Source organism: Oncorhynchus masou, unplaced genomic scaffold, assembly GCF_036934945.1.
Source record: "Oncorhynchus masou masou isolate Uvic2021 unplaced genomic scaffold, UVic_Omas_1.1 unplaced_scaffold_580, whole genome shotgun sequence".
In the NCBI taxonomy this organism is placed as follows: Eukaryota; Metazoa; Chordata; class Actinopteri; order Salmoniformes; family Salmonidae; genus Oncorhynchus; species Oncorhynchus masou.
The window spans coordinates 57925-82710 of record NW_027012218.1 but is presented as its reverse complement, the minus strand read 5'-3'; the positions used below and the strand labels follow the sequence as shown (position 1 = coordinate 82710).

Below are 24786 nucleotides of genomic sequence, written 5' to 3'. Positions count from 1 at the left end.
ATCAGATCACAGTCAGCCCACTGACACCCCTAGTTTGATGAAGAAACACACAAGAGAAATTGCGAAACCAAAAACACAAGACGCCCAGAAAAACGCATCTTACGCCTTTGCACTGGTGAATCACTAAAACAAAATAGAAACACCAGAAGAACCTGTAGACTCTAACCACTTCTGGGAAAAATTGGAAAACAAACAACAAGACCAAATGGAGACGTCCAGATAAAGCACTTCTCCAATCTTTGTGGCCCTTTAACAGAGAACAAACAGCATAAACATAGACAACATTAAATGCAAATCTTAGAATCAACTATTAAATACTACCAGTCCCCTGGATGAGCCAATTCAAGTTGCATTTGTTTTATTATTGGTCCCCAATAAGTATACTAGCCTGTACTAGCCTGTACCAGCCTGTACTAGCCTGTACCAGCCTGTACTAGCCTGTACAAGCCTGTACAAGCCTGTACTAACCTGTACTAACCTGTACTAGCCTGTACTAACCTGTACTAGCATATATTAGCCTGTACTAGCCTGTACTAGACTATACTAGCCTGTACAAGCCTATACTAGACTATACTAGCCTCTACTAACCTGTACTAGCCTGTACTAGCCTTTACAAACCTGTACTAGCCTGTACTAGCCTGTACTAGCCTGTACTAGCCTGTACTAGACTGTACCAGCCTATAAGCCTGTACTACCCTGTACCCTGTACTAGCCTGTACTAGCATATACTAACTTGTACTAGCCTGTACCAACCTGTAAGCCTGTACTAGCATATACTAACTTGTACTAGCCTGTACTAGCCTGTACTAACTTGTACTAGCTTGTAGTAGCCTGTACTAGCCTGTACCAGCCTGTACTAACTTGTACTAGCCTGTACTAGCCTGTAAGCCTGTTGTAGCCTGTACTACCCTATACTAGCCTGTAGTAACTGCACTAGAAACGCATGTCCTCTCCCTGCTTCATGGTCTGAACGATGTACATAATTCATATCACACAGTATAAAACAGAATAGTGCAGCGGTCTAAGGCACTACATCTCCGTACACTACAGGCGTCACTACAGTCCCTGGTTCGATTCCAGGCTGTATCACATCCGGCCGTGATTGGTAGTACCATAGGGAGGCGTCGTCCGGTTTGGCCCAGGGTAGACCGTCTTTGTAAATAAGAATTTGTTCATAACTAAATAAAAGTGTCAAACTAGTGACAGGGGCTGTTCTGGGCAGCGGTCTCTCCTTGTCCTCTGAAAACAACATGTTCTTGAGTCGGGCTATCGCTCAAATAGGGTGGGTTCAGAAACACACCACACACACACACATTACACACACACACACACACACACACACACACACACACACACACACACACACACACACACACACACACACACACACACACACATTACACACATTACACACATTACACACACACACACATTACACACATTACACACACACATTACACACACACACATTACACATTACACACATTACACACACATCACACACACACACACACACACACACACACACACACACGTTACACAACACACACACACACACACATTACACACACACATTACACACACACACACACACACACACACACATGTTACACACACACATTACACACACACATTACACACACACACACACACACACACACACACACACACACATTACACACACACATTACACACGCACACACACACACACACACACACACACACACACACACACACACATTACACACACACACATTACACACACACCAGACAAACACACCCAGACCCCCAGGTGTCTCTTACCCAGGTGAGGATGGAGAAGAAGCAGAAGGCAACAGCAGCCCTGGCGGCGTCGGAGCCCTGAGCCAATGGGAGCTCTTCTTCTGTAGTCTGCTGCCACTGATTGGCCAGGAAACAGAAACCCACCAACCACAGGAAGCTGGCCAGGCTGGTGGGGCGGGACCAACAGGATAGATGGTTTAGAAAACATACCTCCTAGAGATAACATGACGTGTGGATGTGTGTGTGTATGTACATAATGTGTGTGTGTGTACCAGAGAAGACCATGTCGATGAGAGTTGCTCTCCTCCTGAGTCGGACACTGTGGATGGTGGGGAAGTAGATGTCTAGAACCAGGAAGCAGACGCTGCCTAGGAAACAGACCACGCCCACGGTAACGCCGTAGTTACAGGCATCAGCGTTCTTATTGAAGACGCATAGCAACCGCCACTGCCGATGTTCATGTAGCCTTCATTCACTATACAGCTGAACACTACCATAGAGAATACCTAGAGGAGAAAAAATACTAGTTAATTAAAATACAGCTGAACACTACCATAGAGAATACCTGGAGGAGAAAAACTACTAGTTAATTACAATACAGCTGAACACTACCATAGAGAATACCTGGAGGAGAGACAACTACTAGTTAATTACTTATAGGGATATGATTCAATACAGCTGTAACATTGATGTTTTGTCAATTTTGGGAGGGAGAGGGAGGGCGAGAGAGGAGGGAGGGTGAGATGAGTGGGAGAGGAGAGAGAGGAGAGGGAGGGGGAGAGGAGAGAGGGAGAGAGAGGGAGATGAGTGGAGAGAGGAGAGAGGAGAGGGGGGAGAGGGAGAGGGGAGGGGGACAGTTAGGAGAGAGAGTAGAGGGGGAGAGGAGAGGGGAGAGGGGAGAGGAGAGAAGGGAGAGGGGGAGAGGAAAGAAGAGGGAGGAGAGAGGAGAGAGAGAGAGAGGGAATGGGAGAGGGAGAGAGAGAGATGAGAGGGAATGGGAGAGAGAGGAGAGGAGAGAGATGAGAGGGAATGGGAGAGAGAGAGGAGAGAGAGGAGAGGGAATGGGAGAGAGAGAGGAGAGGAGAGAGACGAGAGGGAATGGGAGAGAGAGAGGGAGGAGAGAGAGTAGAGGGGGAGAGGAGAGAGAGGAGAGAGAGGAAGGGAAAGAGAGGAGAGGAAAGAGAAGAGGGAGGAGAGAGGTGAGTCAGTCAGTGGATAAAGTTAGTTCGGAGATCATTGATATTTACTGAGCAGTAGGACTTCAAAATGACTTCACACCAATACTTGAACACACAAACACACACACACACGCGCGCGCGTTGCTGCACTGTAAAACCAACAACCTCCATACTGTAGTTGAACACACACACACACGCGTTGCTGCACTGTAAAACCAACAACCTCCATACTGTAGTTGAACACACACACCACGTGCGGCACTGTAAAACCAACAACCTCCATACTGTAGTTGAACACACACACACACACACGCGTTGCTGCACTGTAAAACCAACAACCTCCATACTGTAGTTGAACACACACACACACACACACACGCGTTGCGGCACTGTAAAACCAACAACCTCCATACTGTAGTTGAACACACACACGCCAGCGTTGCGGCACTGTAAAACCAACAACCTCCATACTGTAGTTGAACACACACACACACACACACGTTGCTGCACTGTAAAACCAACAACCTCCATACTGTAGTTGAACACACACACGCGTTGCGGCACTGTAAAACCAACAACCTCCATACTGTAGTTGAACACACACACACACACGCGCGCGTTGCTGCACTGTAAAACCAACAACCTCCATACTGTAGTTGAACACACACACACACACACGCGTTGCTGCACTGTAAAACCAACAACCTCCATACTGTAGTTGAACACACACTGCTGCGTTGCTGCACTGTAAAACCAACAACCTCCATACTGTAGTTGAACACACACACACACACACGCGTTGCTGCACTGTAAAACCAACAACCTCCATACTGTAGTTGAACACACACACACGCGTTGCTGCACTGTAAAACCAACAACCTCCATACTGTAGTTGAACACACACACACACACGCGTTGCTGCACTGTAAAACCAACAGCCTCCATACTGTAGTTGAAACACACACACGCGTTGCTGCACTGTAAAACCAACAACCTCCATACTGTAGTTGAACACACACACGCGTTGCTGCACTGTAAAACCAACAACCTCCATTCTGTAGTTGAACACACACACGCGCGTTGCTGCACTGTAAAACCAACAACCTCCATACTGTAGTTGAACAACACACACACGCGTTGCTGCACTGTAAAACCAACAACCTCCATACTGTAGTTGAACACACGCGCGTTGCTGCACTGTAAAACCAACAACCTCCATACTGTAGTTGAACACACACACACACGCGTTGCTGCACTGTAAAACCAACAACCTCCATACTGTAGTTGAACACACACACACACGTTGCTGCACTGTAAAACCAACAACCTCCATACTGTAGTTGAACACACACACACACACGCGTTGCTGCACTGTAAAACCAACAACCTCCATACTGTAGTTGAACACACGCGCGTTGCTGCACTGTAAAACCAACAACCTCCATACTGTAGTTGAACACACACACACACACGCGTTGCTGCACTGTAAAACCAACAACCTCCATACTGTAGTTGAACACACACACACGCGTTGCTGCACTGTAAAACCAACAACCTCCATACTGTAGTTGAACACACACACACACACGCGTTGCTGCACTGTAAAACCAACAACCTCCATACTGTAGTTGAACACACGCGCGCGTTGCGGCACTGTAAAACCAACAACCTCCATACTGTAGTTGAACACACACACACACACGCGTTGCTGCACTGTAAAACCAACAACCTCCATACTGTAGTTGAACACACACACACGTTGCTGCACTGTAAAACCAACAACCTCCATACTGTAGTTGAACAACACACACACGCGTTGCTGCACTGTAAAACCAACAACCTCCATACTGTAGTTGAAACACACACGCGTTGCTGCACTGTAAAACCAACAACCTCCATACTGTAGTTGAACACACACACGCGTTGCTGCACTGTAAAACCAACAACCTCCATACTGTAGTTGAAAACAACGAGCAGTTCGGCACTGTAAAACCAACAACCTCCATACTGTAGTTGAACACACACACGCGTGTGCTGCACTGTAAAACCAACAACCTCCATACTGTAGTTGAACACAGACACACGCGTTGTTGCACTGTAAAACCAACAACCTCCATACTGTAGTTGAAACACACACACACACACACGCGTTGCTGCACTGTAAAACCAACAACCTCCATACTGTAGTTGAACACACACACACACACAGCGTTCGCGTTGAAACTGCACTGGTTTAAAACCAACAACCTCCATACTGTAGTTGAAACACACACACACACGTTGCTGCACTGTAAAACCAACAACCTCCATACTGTAGTTGAACACACTGAAAACACGTTTACACACACACGCCTTTGCTGCACTGTAAAACCAACAACCTCCATACTGTAGTTGAACACACGCGCCTGCAAGTTGGGCACTGTAAAACCAACAACCTCCATACTGTAGTTGAACACACAACACGCGCGTTGCTGCACTGTAAATTTACCAACAACCTCCATACTGTAGTTGAACACATTATGCGCAAAGTGCACTGTAAAACCAACAACCTCCATACTGTAGTTAAACACAGGATTGCTGCACTGTAAAACCAACAACCTCCATACTGTAGTTGAACACACAGACAACGTTGCTGCACTGTAAAACCAACAACCTCCATACTGTAGTTGAAAACACACGCGTTGCTGCACTGTAAAACCAACAACCTCCATACTGTAGTTGAACAACACACGCGTTGCTGCACTGTAAAACCAACAACCTCCATACTGTAGTTAAACAGCTACACACACACGCGTTGCTGCACTGTAAAACCAACAACCTCCATACTGTCAGTTAAACACAGCTACACACAACGTTGCTGCACTGTAAAACCAACAACCTCCATACTGTAGTTGAACAACACACGCGTTGCTGCACTTAAAACCAACAGACAACATTCCATACTGTATTTAAACACACACATTACCCCCTTGTCATTATAAACCACTGTAAAACCAACAACCTCCATAAACTGTAGTTGAGACACACATTACGCGTTGCTGCACTGTATAAACCAACAGACCTCCATACTGTATTTAAAACACACAACACGCCCTGTGTCATTAAAACCAACAACCTCCATACTGTATTATAAACACACACACAACGTTGCTGCCCTGTCATTAAAACCAAGGTCAACAACTCCATACTGTAGTTGAAAAGCTAGAAAGACAACAGTTCCCCTGTGTCATTATAAACCAGCTAGTCAGACAACATTACCCCTTTGTCATTATAAACCAGTTGTTGTTGTTGTATACTTCATTATAACGCCCCACTAAGGTCAGACAATCATTTCCCAGTGTGTCATTATAAACCAGCTAGGTCAGACAACAGTTACATCCCATGACTGTATTATTTTAGTAACAGAGAAACGGTTGTTGAATTACCCCCGTTGATTTTCAGTTCTGTGTCATTATAAACCTTCACAGACAACATTAGTGTCATTTAAACCAACTAGGAGACAAATATTATCATTATAAAATTTAACCATTACATACATCGTCAGGCCTTATAAACCAGCTAGTTCAGACCACATTACCCCCTGTGTCATTATAAACCAGCTAGGCCTAAAACTCATGGTTTACAGGCCACATCGGTGTCATTATAAACCAGCTAGGTCAGACAACCTGTGTCATTACTAAACCATGGTCAGACGACATTACCCCCAGTGTCATTATAAACCAGCTAGTTCAGACAACATTACCCCTGTGTCATTATAAACCAGCTAGGTCCTGAAACTCATGGTTTACAGGTCAGACAACTTCGTGTCATTATAAACGGCCTGAAACTCATGGTTTACAGGTCAGACACATTACCCCCGTGTCATTATACCAGCTAGGTCAGCCTGAAACTCATGGTTTACAGGCCACATCGTGTCATTATAAACCAGCTAGGTCAGACAACTCATGGTTTTACAGGCCACACCCCTGTGTCATTATAAACCAGCTAGGTCAGACAAAATTCCACTGTGAAAGTTCAACAACATGACCCCCAGTGATCATTATAAACCAACTAGGTCAGACAACATTTCTGTGAAAATCAGAAACATTACCAGAATGATTAGACAACATTAAACTGTCATTATAAACATTATGCAGACAAAGTGATGTGTCATTATAAACCTATTGGAATCATTAAGCATTAGCCAACTGTGTCATTATAAACCACTACAGGACATTAGTCCCCTGTGTCATTATAAACCAGCTAGGTCAGACTACATTACCCCCTGTGTCATTATAAACCAGCTAGGTCAGACTACATTACCCCTGTGTCATTATAAACCAGCTAGGTCAGACAACATTACCCCTTGTGTCATTATAAACCAGCTAGGTCAGACGACATTACCCCCTGTGTCATTATAAACCAGCTAGTTCAGACTACATTACCCCCTGTGTCATTATAAACCAGCTAGGTCAGACAACATTACCCCCTGTGTCATTATAAACCAGCTAGTTCAGACAACATTACCCCCTGTGTCATTATAAACCAGCTAGGTCAGACAACATTACCCCCTGTGTCATTATAAACCAGCTAGTTCAGACAACATTACCCCCTGTGTCATTATAAACCAGCTAGTTAAGACAACATTACCCCCTGTGTCATTATAAACCAGCTAGTTCAGACAACATTACCCCGTGTCATTATAAACCAGCTAGGTCAGACAACATTACCCCCTGTGTCATTATAAACCAGCTAGTTCAGACTACATTACCCCCTGTGTCATTATAAACCAGCTAGGTCAGACAACATTACCCCCTGTGTCATTATAAACCAGCTAGTTCAGACAACATTACCCCCTGTGTCATTATAAACCAGCTAGGTCAGACGACATTACCCCCTGTGTCATTATAAACCAGCTAGGTCAGACAACATTACCCCCTGTGTCATTATAAACCAGCTAGGTCAGACAACATTACCCCCTGTGTCATTATAAACCAGCTAGGTCAGACAACATTACCCCCTGTGTCATTATAAACCAGCTAGGTCAGACAACATTACCCCCTGTGTCATTATAAACCAGCTAGGTCAGACAATAGCTAAAGCTAGTCATTCCCATCTCTTTGTTATGATGTTATATTGACCATATAGCCTAATGTTATATTATGGTCAGACAGACAACATTACCTCATCACCAAGCGTTGTCATAATCACATTGATCGCCTTCTGTAAATGGTTTTACTGTTTGGCTCTGTGCGGTAAACGATACCGACATCAACATAACAACAAAACACAGAGAGACGGTGTTTTAAAGGAACGGAGCGAGACTCTCCCTCCATGTTGGTGGGGATGTTGGCCTAATCCCCGGAGACGGAGGATGACAACGGGGAAAAACACCCGGACGAACAAACAAACACGGTTTTAGAACCGGATGACGCACAGTCTGATATTACAGCGATGGGGATCTTTTATAGACATTATAGACTCCTATATATATACAGGCAGGCTACACACATACGTCTCGGTGGTCTGTCTCACCCAGCACAGTAGTCTGAGGATGGTCCGCGGCTGTTTGACAAAGACCACCGGATCAAAGTGCGAGCTCCCGGATTTACCGGGAAGAAACGAGCCCACCGGCTCCATCCCTCCGTCTAATTCCTTTATCTATTTTATCTATCGGTTTTAAATGTCTTCTTTATTTATCCGTTACTCCTCCTAGTTCCAGTGGCGTTGAGATATCCTGTCCTCCGGTCTGGTCTCGCATTGCGGCTGGCGCCCACCTCGTCACGTCGCAGAACGAACAAGCTGAGCTGCTGCTGTGATTCACACCGGAGTCCCGACGCGCACACTCACTGCCGGCTCTACAGCGCCCCGGTGTCTCTTCCTGTGGGAACCGAATAGCTATTAAATAACCGCCAGACAGTGCACCGGGAATAGGCCTGTCTGGAAATACAGTCTTGATTAGTAATAATATTGAAATAGCCAAATAAACTCTCTGTATTTAGAATCCTAGGCTACTTTGACAAGAGAGCCAATAAGGATTAATTGTTTTACCTTTTCACTCAACAGTGAAAGTTCCCTGTTTGAGTGACACCTGCAGCACACTACTACTACTCTCTCTCTCTCTCTCTCTCTCTCTCTCTCTCTCTCTCTCTCTCTCAATCTACCTCTACCTCTCTCTACCTCTCTCTCTCTCTACATCTCTCTCTCTCTCAATTCATACGTTTACATTGTCAAAGCAAGTGAAATAGATAATAAACAAAGGGAAACACAAAAGTTTTAAAAGAATAGAGACATTTCAAATGTTCTATGGACTATTTTTCTTTTATGATATATTTAATAACAACAAAATCAATCAATAAAAATAAAATAAAAAGACAAACATTGACTTTCATTGTTGAGGACAAAACATGGTGGTACATGGTGGTACATGGTGGTATGTGGTGGTACATGGTGGTACATGGTGGTATATGTATACGTGGTGATACATGGTGGTACATGGTGATACATGGTGTAGTGGTGAACATGGTATTGCGTGGTGGTACGTGGTGGTAGCGTGGTGGTCAACCCAGTGGTGAAACGTGGTGGCATTTATCCAGTATCGTGGTGGTACATGGTGATACATGGTAGCACATGGTGGTACATGGTGGTACATGGTGGTGCATGGTGGTACATGGTGGTACGTCCAGTAACGTGGTGGTACATGGTGGTACATGGTGATACATGGTGGTAAGTGGTGGTACGTAGGAGCGTGGTGGTGGCTAATAGGTATACGTGGTGGTACGTGGTGGCGTGGTCACGTTCCTGGTTTATGGTGGTATCAGGTGGTACATGGCGATCATTGTGGTCGTGGTGGTACATGGTGGTCCACATGGTGGACGCGGTGGTACGTGGTGGTACATTGTGGATACATGGTGGTAAACATGGTGCTAACATGGGGTGCATGGTGGTACATGGTGGTGCATGGTGGTACATGGTGGTACATGGTGGTACGCGGTGGTACGCGGTGGTACATTTCACACGGTGGTACGTGGTGGTTCATGGTGGTTCATGGTGGACAATGTGGTACATGGTGGTACATGGTGCTACATGGTGGTACATGGTGGTACATGGTGGTGCATGGTGGTGCATACATTGGGCAGGAGGTTAGGAAGTGCAGCTCAGTTTCCACCTCATTTTGTGGGCAGTGGGCACATAGCCTGTCTTCTCTTGAGAGCCATGTCTGCCTATGGCAGCCTTTCTCAATAGCAAGGCTATGCTCACTGAGTCTGTACATAGTCTAAGCCTTTCTCAATAGCAAGGCTCTGCTCACTGAGCCTGTACATAGTCTAAGCCTTTCTCAATAGCAAGGCTATGCTCACTGAGTCTGTTCATAGTCTAATCTTTCCTTAACTGCCTCCTGGGTGGTGCAGTGGTCTAAGGCAGTGCTCGCTGTGCCACCAGAGATTTCGGGTTCAAGCCCAGGCTCATGGCCAGGAGGCTCGTGACCGGGAGGACTTCTGTGGCAGGCTGGGTGCAGTGCATGCTGACCAGGTTGCCAGGTGTACGGTGTTTCCTCCGACACATTGGTGCGGCTGGCTTCCGGGTTGGATGTGTGTTGTGTCAGAAGCAGTGTGGTTGAGTTGTGTTTCAGAGGAGGCTCTTGACGAGTACGGAGTTGCAGCGATGAGACTAATGAGACTAACTAGAGAGGACGCGTGGCTCTTAACCTTCCACCTCTCCCGAGTCCGTACGGAGTTGCAGCGATGAGACTAATGAGACTAACTAGAGAGGACCCGTGGCTCTTGACCTTCCCCTCTCCCGAGTCCGTACGGAGTTGCAGCGATGAGACAGTGACTAATTGGATACCATTAAAAAGTGGGTAAATATGCATATTTTAAATAAAGCTTTCCTTAAGGTTGGGTCAATCACAGTGGTCAGCTGTGCCACTGTGTACTCTCTGTTTAGGGACAAATAGAATTCTAGTTTGGTCTGTTTTGGTTGATTCCTTCCCAAATAGTTCTCTTTATTGCTTTTTTGCGTTATACACAAAGTATATTTTTTGCTAAATTCTGCGTGCAGAGTCTCAATTGGGTGTTTGTCCCATTTTGTGAATTATTGGTTAGTGAGCAGACCCCAGACCTCACAACCATAAAGGGCAATGGGTTCTATAACTGATTGAAGTATTTATAGTCAGAACCTCACAACCATAAAGGGCAATGGGTTCTATAACTGATAGAAGTATTTATGGTCAGAACCTCACAACCATAAAGGGCAATGGGTTCTATAACTGATTGAAGTATTTATAGTCAGAACCTCACAACCATAAAGGGCAATGGGTTCTATAACTGATTGAAGTATTTATGGTCAGAAGCTCATTGATATGTTGACTTTTATTTTCCTTTTGATGGAACAACTGTCACTGTATGATCTCCCTCTGTCCAGGTTCCTAGTTAAACTGTTTGACCAGTTAACCACTGTTCCTAGACCAGTTAACCCCTGTTCTAGACCAGTTAACCATAACCAGTTAACCCACTGTTCCTAGACCAGTTAAACTGTTCCTAGACCAGGTTCCTAGACCAGTTAAACTGTTCCTAGACCAGTTAATCACTGTTCTAGACCAGTTAACCACTGTTCCAACCAGTTAACCACTGTTCCTAGACCAGTTAACCCACTGTTCCTAGACCAGTTAACCCACTGTTCCTAGACCAGTTAACCCCCTGTTACTAGACCAGTTAACCCACTGTTCCTGACCAGTTAACCCACTGTTCCTAGACCAGTTAACCACAGACCATAACACACTGTTCCTAGACCAGTTAACAACTGTTCCTAGACCAGTTAACTGTTCCTAGTCCAGTTAACCACTGTTTAGACCAGTTAACCACTGTTCCTCAGTTAACCACTGTTCCTAGACCAGTTAACCCACTGTTATAAAGTTAACCCACTGTTCTATAACTGATAGAAGTTAATTTCCTAGGTCAGTTAACCCACTGTTCCAGACCATAAAGGTTCCTAGCAGTTAAATGGGTTCCTATAACTGTTCCTAGACCAGTTAACCCACTGTTCCTAGACCAGTTAACCCATGTTCCTAGACCAGTTAAACTGTTCTAGACCAGTTAACCACTGTTCCTAGACCAGTTAACCCACTCTTCTATAACTGATCCTAGACCAGTTAACCCCCTGTTCCAAGACCAGTTAACCCACTGTTCCTAGACCAGTTAAACCACTGTTCCTAGACCAGTTAACCCCTGTTCCTAGACCAGTTAACCCCCTGGGTTCCTAAACCAGTTAACCCACTGTTCCTAGACCAGTTAACCCACTGTTCCTGGTCAGTTAACCTCACTAGACCAGTTAACCACTGTTCCTAGACCAGTTAACCACTGGGTTCCTAGACCAGTTAACCACTGTTCCTAGACCAGTTAACCACTGTTCCTAGACCAGTTAACCCACTGTTCCTAGACCAGTTAACCCACTGTTCCTCTGTCCAGTTAACCCAATGTTCCTAGACCAGTTAACCCACTGTTCCTAGACCAGTTAACCCACTGTTCCTAGACCAGTTAACCCACTGTTCCTAGACCAGTTAACCCACTGTACCTAGACCAGTTAACCCACTGTTCCTAGACCATTTCACCCACTGTTCCTAGACCAGTTAGCCCACTGTTCCTAGACCAGTTAACCCACTGTATGACCAGTTAACCCACTGTTCCTAGACCAGTTAACCCACTCTTCCTAGACCTGTTAACCCACTGTTCCTAGACCAGTTAACCCACTGTTCCTAGACCAGTTAACCCACTGTTCCTAGACCAGTTAACCACTGTTCCTAGACCAGTTAACCCCCTGTTCCTTGACCAGTTAACCCACTGTTCCTAGACCAGTTAACCCACTGTTCCTAGACCAGTTAACCCACTGTTCCTAGACCAGTTAACCCACTGTTCCTAGACCAGTAAACCACTGTTCCTAGACCAGTTAGCCCACTGTTCCTAGACCAGTTAACCCCTGTTCCTAGACCAGTTAGCCCACTGTCCCTAGACCAGTTAACCCACTGTTCCTAGACCAGTTAACCCACTGTTCCTAGACCAGTAAACCACTGTTCCTAGACCAGTTAGCCCACTGTTCCTAGACCAGTTAACCCACTGTTCCTAGACCAGTTAACCCACTGTTCCTAGACCAGTTAACCACTGTTCCTAGACCAGTTAACCCCCTGTTCCTAGACCAGTTAACCCACTGTTCCTAGACCAGTTAACCCACTGTTCCTAGACCAGTTAACCCACTGTTCCTAGACCAGTTAACCCACTGTTCCTAGACCAGTAAACCACTGTTCCTAGACCAGTTAGCCCACTGTTCCTAGACCAGTTAACCCCCTGTTCCTAGACCAGTTAGCCCACTGTCCCTAGACCAGTTAACCCACTGTTCCTAGACCAGTTAGCCCACTGTCCCTAGACCAGTTAACCCACTGTTCCTAGACCAGTTAACCCACTGTTCCTAGACCTGTTAACCCACTGTTCCTAGACCAGGCCGTCATTGGCCCTGTCATTGTCCATTACCCCCGTGGCCCTGTCATTGTCCATTACCCCGTGGCCCTGTCCCTCTGTCCATTACCCCATGGCCCTGTCCCTCTGTCCATTAACCCCATTACCCTGTCCCTCTGTCCATTACCCCCATGGCCCTGTCCCTCTGTCCATTACCCCCATGGCCCTGTCCCTTTGTCCATTACCCCCATGGCCCTGTCGCTCTGTCCATTACCCCCATGGCCTGTCCCTCTGTCCATTACCCCCATGGCCCTGTCCCTCTGTCCATTACCCCCATGGCCCTGTCCCTCTGTCCATTACCCCCATGGCCCTGTCCCTCTGTCCATTACCCCCCATGGCCCTGTCCCTCTGTCCATTACCCCCCATGGCCCTGTCCCTCTGTCCATTACCCCCATGGCCATGTCCCTCTGTCCATTACCCCCAATACCCCCAATGGCCATGTCCCTCTGTCCATTACGCCCTTTGCTGTATTCTGAAGTCTGTAGTCAACTAGCTGTGATGAGTTCTTGGATTGTTGAGTCAGTCAGTCTGTCTTTCTGTGCCATTCAGTGAGAAGCTGCAGGTTTGGTTTTGGGCCAGTAGGTGGAACTATAACACTGTGTTCTGTCAGTGGGTCTATATATGTCTCTATAACACTGTGTTCTGTCAGTGGGTCAGGGGTCTATATATGTCTCTATAACACTGTGTTTTGTCAGTGGGTCTATATACGTCTCTATAACACTGTGTTCTGTCAGTTGGTCAGGGTCATATATGTCTCTATAACACTGTGTTCTGTCAGTGGGTCAGGGGTCTATATATGTCTCTATAACACTGTGTTCTGTCAGTGGGTCAGGGGTCTATATATGTCTCTATAACACTGTGTTCTGTCAGTGGGTCAGGGGTCTATATATGTCTCTATAACACTGTGTTTTGTCAGTGGGTCCGTCTCTATAACACTGTGTTCTGTCAGTGGGTCAGGGGTCTATATATGTCTCTATAACACTGTGTTCTGTCAGTGGGTCAGGGTCTATATATGTCTCTATAACACTGTGTTCTGTCAGTGGGTCAGGGTCTATATATGTCTCTATAACACTGTGTTCTGTCAGTGAGTCTATATATGTCTCTATAACACTGTGTTCTGGCAGTGTCAGGGGTCTATATATGTCTCTACAACACTGTGTTCTGTCACTGGTCTATATATGTCTCTATAACACTCTGTTCTGTCAGGGGTCTATATATGTCTCTATAACACTGTGTTCTGTCAGTGGGTCAGGGGTCTATATATGTCTCTATAACACTGTGTTCTGTCAGTGGGTCAGGGTCTATATATGTCTCTATAACACTGTGTTCTGTCAGTGGGTCAGGGTCTATATATGTCTCTATAACACTGTGTTCTGTCAGTGGGTCTATATATGTCTCTATAACACTGTGTTCTGTCAGTGGGTCTATATATGTCTCTACAACACTGTGTTCTGTCACTGGTCTATATATGTCTCTATAACACTGTGTTCTGTCAGTGGGTCAGGGTCTATATATGTCTCTATAACACTGTGTTCTGTCAGTGGGTCAGGGTCTATATATGTCTCTATAACACTGTGTTCTGTCAGTGGGTCTATGTATGTCTCTATAACACTGTGTTCTGTCAGTGGGTCAGGGTCTATATATGTCTCTATAACACTGTGTTCTGTCAGTTGGTCAGGGTCTATATATGTCTCTATAACACTGTGTTCTGTCAGTGGGTCTATATATGTCTCTATAACACTGTGTTCTGTCAGTGGGTCCATATATGTCTCTATAACACTGTGTTCTGTCAGTGGGTCAGGGGTCTATATATGTCTCTATAACACTGTGTTCTGTCAGTGGGTCTATATGTCTCTATAACACTGTGTTCTGTCAGTGGGTCAGGGTCTATATATGTCTCTATAACACTGTGTTTTGTCAGTGGGTCAGGGTCTATATATGTCTCTATAACACTGTGTTCTGTCAGTGGGTCAGGGTCTATATATGTCTCTATAACACTGTGTTCTGTCAGTGGGTCAGGGTCTATATATGTCTCTATAACACTGTGTTCTGTCAGTGGGTCAGGGTCTATATATGTCTCTATAACACTGTGTTCTGTCAGTGGGTCAGGGTCTATATATGTCTCTATAACACTGTGTTCTGTCAGTGGGTCAGGGTCTATATATGTCTCTATAACACTGTGCTCTGTCAGTGGGTCAGGGTCTATATATGTCTCTATAACACTGTGTTCTGTCAGTTCTATATGTCTCTAAAACACTGTGTTCTGTCAGTGGGTCTATATATGTCTCTATAACACTGTGTTCTGTCAGTGGGTCAGGGTCTATATATGTCTCTATAACACTGTGTTCTGTCAGTGGGTCAGGGTCTATATATGTCTCTATAACACTGTGTTCTGTCAGTGGGTCTATATATGTCTCTACAACACTGTGTTCTGTCACTGGTCTATATATGTCTCTATAACACTGTGTTCTGTCAGTGGGTCAGGGTCTATATATGTCTCTATAACACTGTGTTCTGTCAGTGGGTCAGGGTCTATATATGTCTCTATAACACTGTGTTCTGTCAGTGGGTCTATGTATGTCTCTATAACACTGTGTTCTGTCAGTGGGTCAGGGGTCTATATATGTCTCTATAACACTGTGTTCTGTCAGTTGGTCAGGGTCTATATATGTCTCTATAACACTGTGTTCTGTCAGTGGGTCTATATATGTCTCTATAACACTGTGTTCTGTCAGTGGGTCCATATATGTCTCTATAACACTGTGTTCTGTCAGTGGGTCAGGGGTCTATATATGTCTCTATAACACTGTGTTCTGTCAGTGGGTCTATATACGTCTCTATAACACTGTGTTCTGTCAGTGGGTCAGGGTCTATATATGTCTCTATAACACTGTGTTTTGTCAGTGGGTCAGGGTCTATATATGTCTCTATAACACTGTGTTCTGTCAGTGGGTCAGGGTCTATATATGTCTCTATAACACTGTGTTCTGTCAGTGGGTCAGGGTCTATATATGTCTCTATAACACCGTGTTCTGTCAGTGGGTCAGGGTCTATATATGTCTCTATAACACTGTGTTCTGTCAGTGGGTCAGGGTCTATATATGTCTCTATAACACTGTGTTCTGTCAGTGGGTCAGGGTCTATATATGTCTCTATAACACTGTGCTCTGTCAGTGGGTCTATATATGTCTCTATAACACTGTGTTCTGTCAGTGGGTCTATATATGTCTCTATAACACTGTGTTCTGTCAGTGGGTCTATATATGTCTCTAAAACACTGTGTTCTGTCAGTGGGTCTATATATGTCTCTATAACACTGTGTTCTGTCAGTGGGTCAGGGTCTATATATGTCTCTATAACACTGTGTTCTGTCAGTGGGTCAGGGTCTATATATGTCTCTATAACACTGTGTTCTGTCAGTGGGTCTATATATGTCTCTACAACACTGTGCTCTGTCAGTGGGTCTATATATGTCTCTATAACACTGTGTTCTGTCAGTGGGTCAGGGTCTATATATGTCTCTATAACACTGTGTTCTGTCAGTGGGTCAGGGTCTATATATGTCTCTATAACACTGTGTTCTGTCAGTGGGTCAGGGTCTATATATGTCTATATAACACTGTGTTCTGTCAGTGGGTCTATATATGTCTCTACAACACTGTGTTCTGTCAGTGGTCTATATATGTCTCTATAACACTGTGTTCTGTCAGTGGGTCTATATATGTCTCTACAACACTGTGCTCTGTCAGTGGTTCTATATATGTCTCTACAACACTGTGTTCTGTCAGTGGTCTATATATGTCTCTATAACACTGTGTTCTGTCAGTGGGTCAGGGGTCTATATATGTCTCTATAACACTGTGTTCTGTCAGTGGGTCAGGGTCTATATATGTCTCTAAAACACTGTGTTCTGTCAGTGGGTCTATATATGTCTCTATAACACTGTGTTCTGTCAGTGGGTCTATATATGTCTCTATAACACTGTGTTCTGTCAGTGGGTCTATATATGTCTCTATAACACTGTGTTCTGTCAGTGGGTCTATATATGTCTCTACAACACTGTGTTCTGTCAGTGGTCTATATATGTCTCTATAACACTGTGTTCTGTCAGTGGGTCAGGGGTCTATATATGTCTCTATAACACTGTGTTCTGTCAGTGGGGTCAGGGTCTATATATGTCTCTATAACACTGTGTTCTGTCAGTGGGTCTATGTATGTCTCTATAACACTGTGTTCTGTCAGTGGGTCAGTGGGTCTATATATGTCTCTATAACACTGTGTTCTGTCAGTGGGTCAGGGTCTATATATGTCTATATAACACTGTGTTCTGTCAGGTGTCTATATATGTATCTACAACACTGTGTTCTGTCAGTGGTCTATATATGTCTCTATAACACTGTGTTCTGTCAGTGGGTCAGGGTCTATATATGTCTATATAACACTGTGTTCTGTCAGGGGTCTATATATGTCTCTATAACACTGTGTTCTGTCAGTGGGTCAGGGTCTATATATGTCTCTATAACACTGTGTTCTGTCAGGGTCTATATATGTCTCTATAACACTGTGTTCTGTCAGTGGGTCAGGGTCTATATATGTCTCTATAACACTGTGTTCTGTCAGTGGGTGAGGGGTCTATATATGTCTCTATAACACTGTGTTCTGTCAGTGGGTCAGGGTCTATATATGTCTCTATAACACTGTGTTCTGTCAGTGGGTCAGGGTCTATATATGTCTATATAACACTGTGTTCTGTCAGGGGTCTATATATGTCTCTATTACACTGTGTTCTGTCAGTGGGTCAGGGTCTATATATGTCTCTATAACACTGTGTTCTGTCAGTGGGTCTATATATGTCTCTATAACACTGTGTTCTGTCAGTGGGTCAGGGGTCTATATATGTCTCTATAACACTGTGTTTTGTCAGTGGGTCTATATATGTCTCTATAACACTGTGTTCTGTCAGTGGGTCTATATATGTCTCTACAACACTGTGTTCTGTCAGTGGGTCTATACATGTCTCTATAACACTGTGTTCACCCAATCCCTGTCCTCATTGGATGGAGTCAGGTTCTCTCAGCCAATCCCAGTCCTAAGGGAATGGGGTCAGGTTCTCTCAGCCAATCCCAGTCCTAAGGGAATGGGGTCAGGTTCTCTCAGCCAATCCCAGTCCTCAGTAGATGGGGTCAGGTTCTATCAGCCAATCCCTGTCCTCATTGGATGGAGTCAGGTTCTCTCACCCAATCCCAGTCCTCAGTAGATGGGGTCAGGTTCTTCAGCCAATCCCAGTCTAAGGGAATGGGGTCAGTTCCTCAGCCAATCCCAGTCCTCAGTAGATGGGGTCAGGTTCTCTCAGCCAATCCCAGTCTTAAGGGGATGGGGTCAGGTTCTATCAGCCAATCCCAGTCCTAAGGGAATGGGGTCAGGTTCTCTCAGCCAATCCCAGTCCTCAGTAGATGGGGTTAGGTCAGCCAATCCCAGTCCTCATTAGATGGGGTCAGGTTCTCTCAGCCAATCCCAGTCTTAAGGGGATGGGGTCAGGTTCTATCAGCCAATCCCAGTCCCTAAGGGAATGCCAATCCCAGGGTCAGGTTCTCTCAGCCAATCCCAGTCCTCAGTAGATGCCAATCCCAGGGTCAGGTTCTCTCAGCCAATCCCAGTCCCAGTAGATGGGGTCAGGTCAGCCAATCAGTCCTCAGTAGATGGGGTCAGGTCAGCCAATCCCAGTCAGTAGATGGGGTCAGGTTCTATCAGCCAATCCCAGTCCTCAGTAGATGGGGTCAGGTTCTCTCAGCCAATCCCAGTCCTCCCAGTAGATGGGGTCAGGTTCTCTCAGCCAATCCCAGTCCTCAGTAGATGGGGTCAGGTTCTCTCAGCCAATCCCAGTCCTCAGTGGGTCAGTGTTATGGGTCAGGTGTCCAGTGTTGCAGTATGTCGGCTGCATAGAGCTCAACGTGCGGTTCTGTGGGGTGACTCACTGTTCTCTTCCAGGTCAAAGGTCAAACCACATCCAAATTCTATTAGCTTGCAAACATACTTCTAAATGTACATTTCTGACTTCAACTGTATCACACAAACATACCTTAACTTTACATACAAACATACTTCTACCTACGTTCAATGTGAGAGAATGTGTTTTGTTTGTGTCCATGTGTTTTGTGGGGGTGTGTGTGTGTGTGTGTGTGTGTTTGTGTGTCTCGCTTTGTTGTGGCTGATTGCTACCTGCAACTATGCTATATTTAGACCTGTGTGTGTGTGTGTGTGTGTGTGTGTGTGTGTGTGTGTGTGTGTGTGTGTGTGTGTGTGTGTTGAACGATTCCTTTTGAATCATTGCCTCCCCAGTGACTATTTATCTGTCAACGAGGTCGTTAGATAGGGAGAAGAGAACCTGGCAACACAGTATGTATCACAGGATCTGGCAACCAGCCTAGTCAGGTAGGTAGAAGAGGATCTGACAAGCAGCCTAGTCAGGTAGGTAGAAGAGGTCTGGCAACCAGAGTCAGGTAGGTAGAAGAGGGTCTGGCAACCAGCCTAGTCAGGTAGGTAGAAGAGGATCTGGCAACCAGCCTAGTCAGGTAGGTAGAAGATGGGCTGGCAACCAGCCTAGTCAGGTAGGTAGAAGAGGACCTGGCAACCAGCCTAGTCAGGTAGGTAGAAGAGGACTTGACAACCAGTCTAGTCAGGTAGGTAGAAGAGGACCTGGCAACCAGCCTAGTCAGGTAGGTAGAAGAGGACCTGGCAACCAGCCTAGTCAGGTACATTTACATTACATTTAAGTCATTTAGCAGACGCTCTTATCCAGAGCGACTTACAAATTGGTGAATTCACCTTCTGACATCCAGTGGAACAGCCACTTTACAATAGTGCATCTAAATCATTAAGGGGGGTGAGAAGGATTACTTATCCTATCCTAGGTATTCCTTGAAGAGGTGGGGTTTCAGGTGTCTCCGGAAGGTGGTGATTGACTCCGCTGTCCTGGCGTCGTGAGGGAGTTTGTTCCACCATTGGGGGGCCAGAGCAGCGAACAGTTTTGACTGGGCTGAGCGGGAACTGTACTTCCTCAGTGGTAGGGAGGCGAGCAGGCCAGAGGTGGATGAACGCAGTGCCCTTGCTTGGGTGTAGGGCCTGATCAGAGCCTGGAGGTACTGCGGTGCCGTTCCCCTCACAGCTCCGTAGGCAAGCACCATGGTCTTGTAGCGGATGCGAGCTTCAACTGGAAGCCAGTGGAGAGAGCGGAGGAGCGGGGTGACGTGAGAGAACTTGGGAAGGTTGAACACCAGACGGGCTGCGGCGTTCTGGATGAGTTGTAGGGGTTTAATGGCACAGGCAGGGAGCCCAGCCAACAGCGAGTTGCAGTAATCCAGACGGGAGATGACAAGTGCCTGGATTAGGACCTGCGCCGCTTCCTGTGTGAGGCAGGGTCGTACTCTGCGGATGTTGTAGAGCATGAACCTACAGGAACGGGCCACCGCCATGATGTTGGTTGAGAACGACAGGGTGTTGTCAAGGATCACGCAAAGGTTCTTAGCGCTCTGGGAGGAGGACACAATGGAGTTGTCAACCGTGATGGCGAGATCATGGAACGGGCAGTCCTTCCCCGGGAGGAAGAGCAGCTCCGTCTTGCCGAGGTTCAGCTTGAGGTGGTGATCCGTCATCCACACTGATATGTCTGCCAGACATGCAGAGATGCGATTCGCCACCTGGTCATCAGAAGGGGGAAAGGAGAAGATTAGTTGTGTGTCGTCTGCATAGCAATGATAGGAGAGACCATGTGAGGTTATGACAGAGCCAAGTGACTTGGTGTATAGCGAGAATAGGAGAGGGCCTAGAACAGAGCCCTGGGGGACACCAGTGGTGAGAGCGCGTGGCGAGGAGACAGATTCTCGCCACGCCACCTGGTAGGAGCGACCTGTCAGGTAGGATGCAATCCAAGCGTGGGCCGCGCCGGAGATGCCCAACTCGGAGAGGGTGGAGAGGAGGATCTGATGGTTCACAGTATCGAAGGCAGCCGATAGGTCTAGAAGGATGAGAGCAGAGGAGAGAGAGTTAGCTTTAGCAGTGCGGAGCGCCTCCGTGATACAGAGAAGAGCAGTCTCAGTTGAATGACTAGTCTTGAAACCTGACTGATTTGGATCAAGAAGGTCATTCTGAGAGAGATAGCGGGAGAGCTGGCCAAGGACGGCACGTTCAAGAGTTTTGGAGAGAAAAGAAAGAAGGGATACTGGTCTGTAGTTGTTGACATCGGAGGGATCGAGTGTAGGTTTTTTCAGAAGGGGTGCAACTCTCGCTCTCTTGAAGACGGAAGGGACGTAGCCAGCGGTCAGGGATGAGTTGATTAGCGAGGTGAGGTAAGGGAGAAGGTCTCCGGAGATGGTCTGGAGAAGAGAGGAGGGGATAGGGTCAAGCGGGCAGGTTGTTGGGCGGCCGGCCGTCACAAGAAGCGAGATTTCATCTGGAGAGAGAGGGAGAAAGAGGTCAGAGCACAGGGTAGGGCAGTGTGAGCAGAACCAGCGGTGTCGTTTGACTTAGCAAACGAGGATCGGATGTCGTCGACCTTCTTTTCAAAATGGTTGACGAAGTCATCTGCAGAGAGGGGAGGAGGGGGGGGGGAGGAGGATTCAGGAGGGAGGAGAAGGTGGCAAAGAGCTTCCTAGGGTTAGAGGCAGATGCTTGGAATTTAGAGTGGTAGAAAGTGGCTTTAGCAGCAGAGACAGAGGAGGAAAATGTAGAGAGGAGGGAGTGAAAGGATGCCAGGTCCGCAGGGAGGCGAGTTTTCCTCCATTTCCGCTCGGCTGCCCGGAGCTCTGTTCTGTGAGCTCGCAATGAGTCATCGAGCCACGGAGCGGGAGGGGAGGACCGAGCCGGCCTGGAGGATAGGGGACATAGAGAGTCAAAGGATGCAGAAAGGGAAGAGAGGAGGGTTGAGGAGGCAGAATCAGGAGATAGGTTGGAGAAGGTATGAGCAGAGGGAAGAGATGATAGGATGGAAGAGGAGAGAGTAGCGGGGGAGAGAGAGCGAAGGTTGGGACGGCGCGATACCATCCGAGTAGGGGCAGTGTGGGAAGTGTTGGATGAGAGCGAGAGGGAAAAGGATACAAGGTAGTGGTCGGAGACTTGGAGGGGAGTTGCAATGAGGTTAGTGGAAGAACAGCATCTAGTAAAGATGAGGTCGAGCGTATTGCCTGCCTTGTGAGTAGGGGGGAAGGTGAGAGGGTGAGGTCAAAAGAGGAGAGGAGTGGAAAGAAGGAGGCAGAGAGGAATGAGTCAAAGGTAGACGTGGGGAGGTTAAAGTCGCCCAGGACTGTGAGAGGTGAGCCGTCCTCAGGAAAGGAGCTTATCAAGGCATCAAGCTCATTGATGAACTCTCCGAGGGAACCTGGAGGGCGATAAATGATAAGGATGTTAAGCTTGAAAGGGCTGGTAACTGTGACAGCATGGAATTCAAAGGAGGCGATAGACAGATGGTTAAGGGAGAGAGAGAGAATGACCACTTGGGAGAGATGAGGATCCCGGTGCCACCACCCCGCTGACCAGAAGCTCTCGGGGTGTGCGAGAACACGTGGGCGGACGAAGAGAGAGCAGTAGGAGTAGCAGTGTTATCTGTGGTGATCCATGTTTCCGTCAGTGCCAAGAAGTCGAGGGACTGGAGGGAGGCATAGGCTGAGATGAACTCTGCCTTGTTGGCCGCAGATCGGCAGTTCCAGAGGCTACCGGAGACCTGGAACTCCACGTGGGTCATGCGCGCTGGGACCACCAGATTAGGTGGCCGCGGCCACGCGGTGTGGAGCGTTTGTATGGTCTGTGCAGAGAGGAGAGAACAGGGATAGATAGACACATAGTTGACAGGCTACAGAAGAGGCTACGCTAATGCAAAGGAGATTGGAATGACAAGTGGACTACTCGTCACGAATGTTCAGAAAGTTAAGCTTACGTAGCAAGAATCTTATTGACTAAAATGATACAGTACTGCTGGAGTAGGCTAGCTGGTAGTGGCTGCGATGTTGACACTACACTAATCAAGTCGTTCCGTCGAGTGTAATAGTTTCTACAGTGCTGCTATTCGGGTAGGTAGAAGACAACCTGACAAACAGCCTAGTCAGGTAGGTAGAAGAGGACCTGGCAACCAGCCTAGTCAGGTAGGTAGAAGAGGACCTGGCAACCAGCCTATATAATTGGTAGACAGGTAGGCTGGTCAGGAATAGAAAGGATAGATAGCTTGGCTGGTCAGGTAGGTTGGTCTATAATTGGTAGATAGGTAGGCTGGTCAGGAATAGATAGGATAGATAGTTTGGCTGGTCAGGTAGGTAGGTATATAATTGGTAGACAGGTAGGCTGGTCAGGAATAGATAGGATAGATAGTTTGGCTGGTCAGGTAGGTAGGTATATAATTGGTAGATAGGTAGGCTGGTCAGGTAGGTAGATAAGGTAGGTAGATAGGTAGGCTGGTCAGGAATAGATAGGATAGATAGTTTGGCTGGTCAGGTAGGTAGATATATAATTGGTAGACAGGTAGGCTGGTCAGGAATAGATAGGATAGATAGTTTGGCTGGTCAGGTAGGTAGGTATATAATTGGTAGACAGATAGGCTGGTCAGGAATAGATAGGATAGATAGTTTGGCTGGTCAGGTAGGTAGGTATATAATTGGTAGATAGGTAGGCTGGTCAGGAATAGATAGGATAGATAGTTTGGCTGGTCAGGTAGGTAGGTATATAATTGGTAGATAGGTAGGCTGGTCAGGAAGGTGGATAGATAGTTTGGCTGGTCAGGTAGGTAGGTATATAATTGGTAGACAGGTAGGCTGGTCAGGAATAGATAGGATAGATAGTTTGGCTGGTCAGGTAGGTAGGTAGGTATATAATTGGTAGATAGTTAGGCTGGGCAGGTAGGTAGTAGGTAGATAGCTTGGTTGGTTAGGTAGGAAGACAGATAATGGGTAGATAGGCATGCTGGTCAGGTAGGTAGATAGTAGGTAGATAGGTTGGCTGGTCAAGTACAGTAGACAGATAGTAGGTAGATATGTAGGCTGGTCAGGTAGGTAGATAATGTGTGGATAGGTAGACAGATAGTGGGTAGAACTGTAGTCTGGTCAGGTTGGTAGATAATGGGTAGATAGGTAGGCTGGTCAGGTAAATATATAGTGGGTAGACAGGTAGGCTGGTCAGGTTGTTAGACAGATAGTGGGTAGACAGGTAAGCTGGTCAGGTTGGTAGACAGATAGTGGATAGACAGGTAAGCTGGTCAGGTTGGTAGACAGATAGTGGGTAGACAGGTGGTCAGGTTGGCTGGTCAGGTTGGTTGTTAGACAGATAGTGTTAGATAGACAGGTAAGCTGGTCAGGTTGGTA

At 46.5% G+C, this 24786-nt stretch overlaps 1 protein-coding gene and 1 pseudogene across 1 annotated transcript in view; one reads left to right on the top strand and one right to left on the bottom strand.

Moving 5' to 3' along the window:
• LOC135536238 (synaptogyrin-3-like) overlaps positions 1-8809 on the bottom strand; it is a 66575-nt pseudogene extending 57766 nt beyond the window's left edge.
• Positions 8810-9795: 986 nt separating this feature from the next.
• The window catches only part of LOC135536229 (voltage-dependent T-type calcium channel subunit alpha-1H-like), a 41296-nt gene continuing 26305 nt past the window's right edge, over positions 9796-24786 (top strand). Inside the window, exons 1-2 of the mRNA XM_064962596.1 lie at positions 9796-9822; positions 10380-10521. Coding sequence (XP_064818668.1) covers positions 9796-9822; positions 10380-10521 — 169 coding nt within the window. The remainder of the gene's footprint in view (positions 9823-10379; positions 10522-24786) is intronic.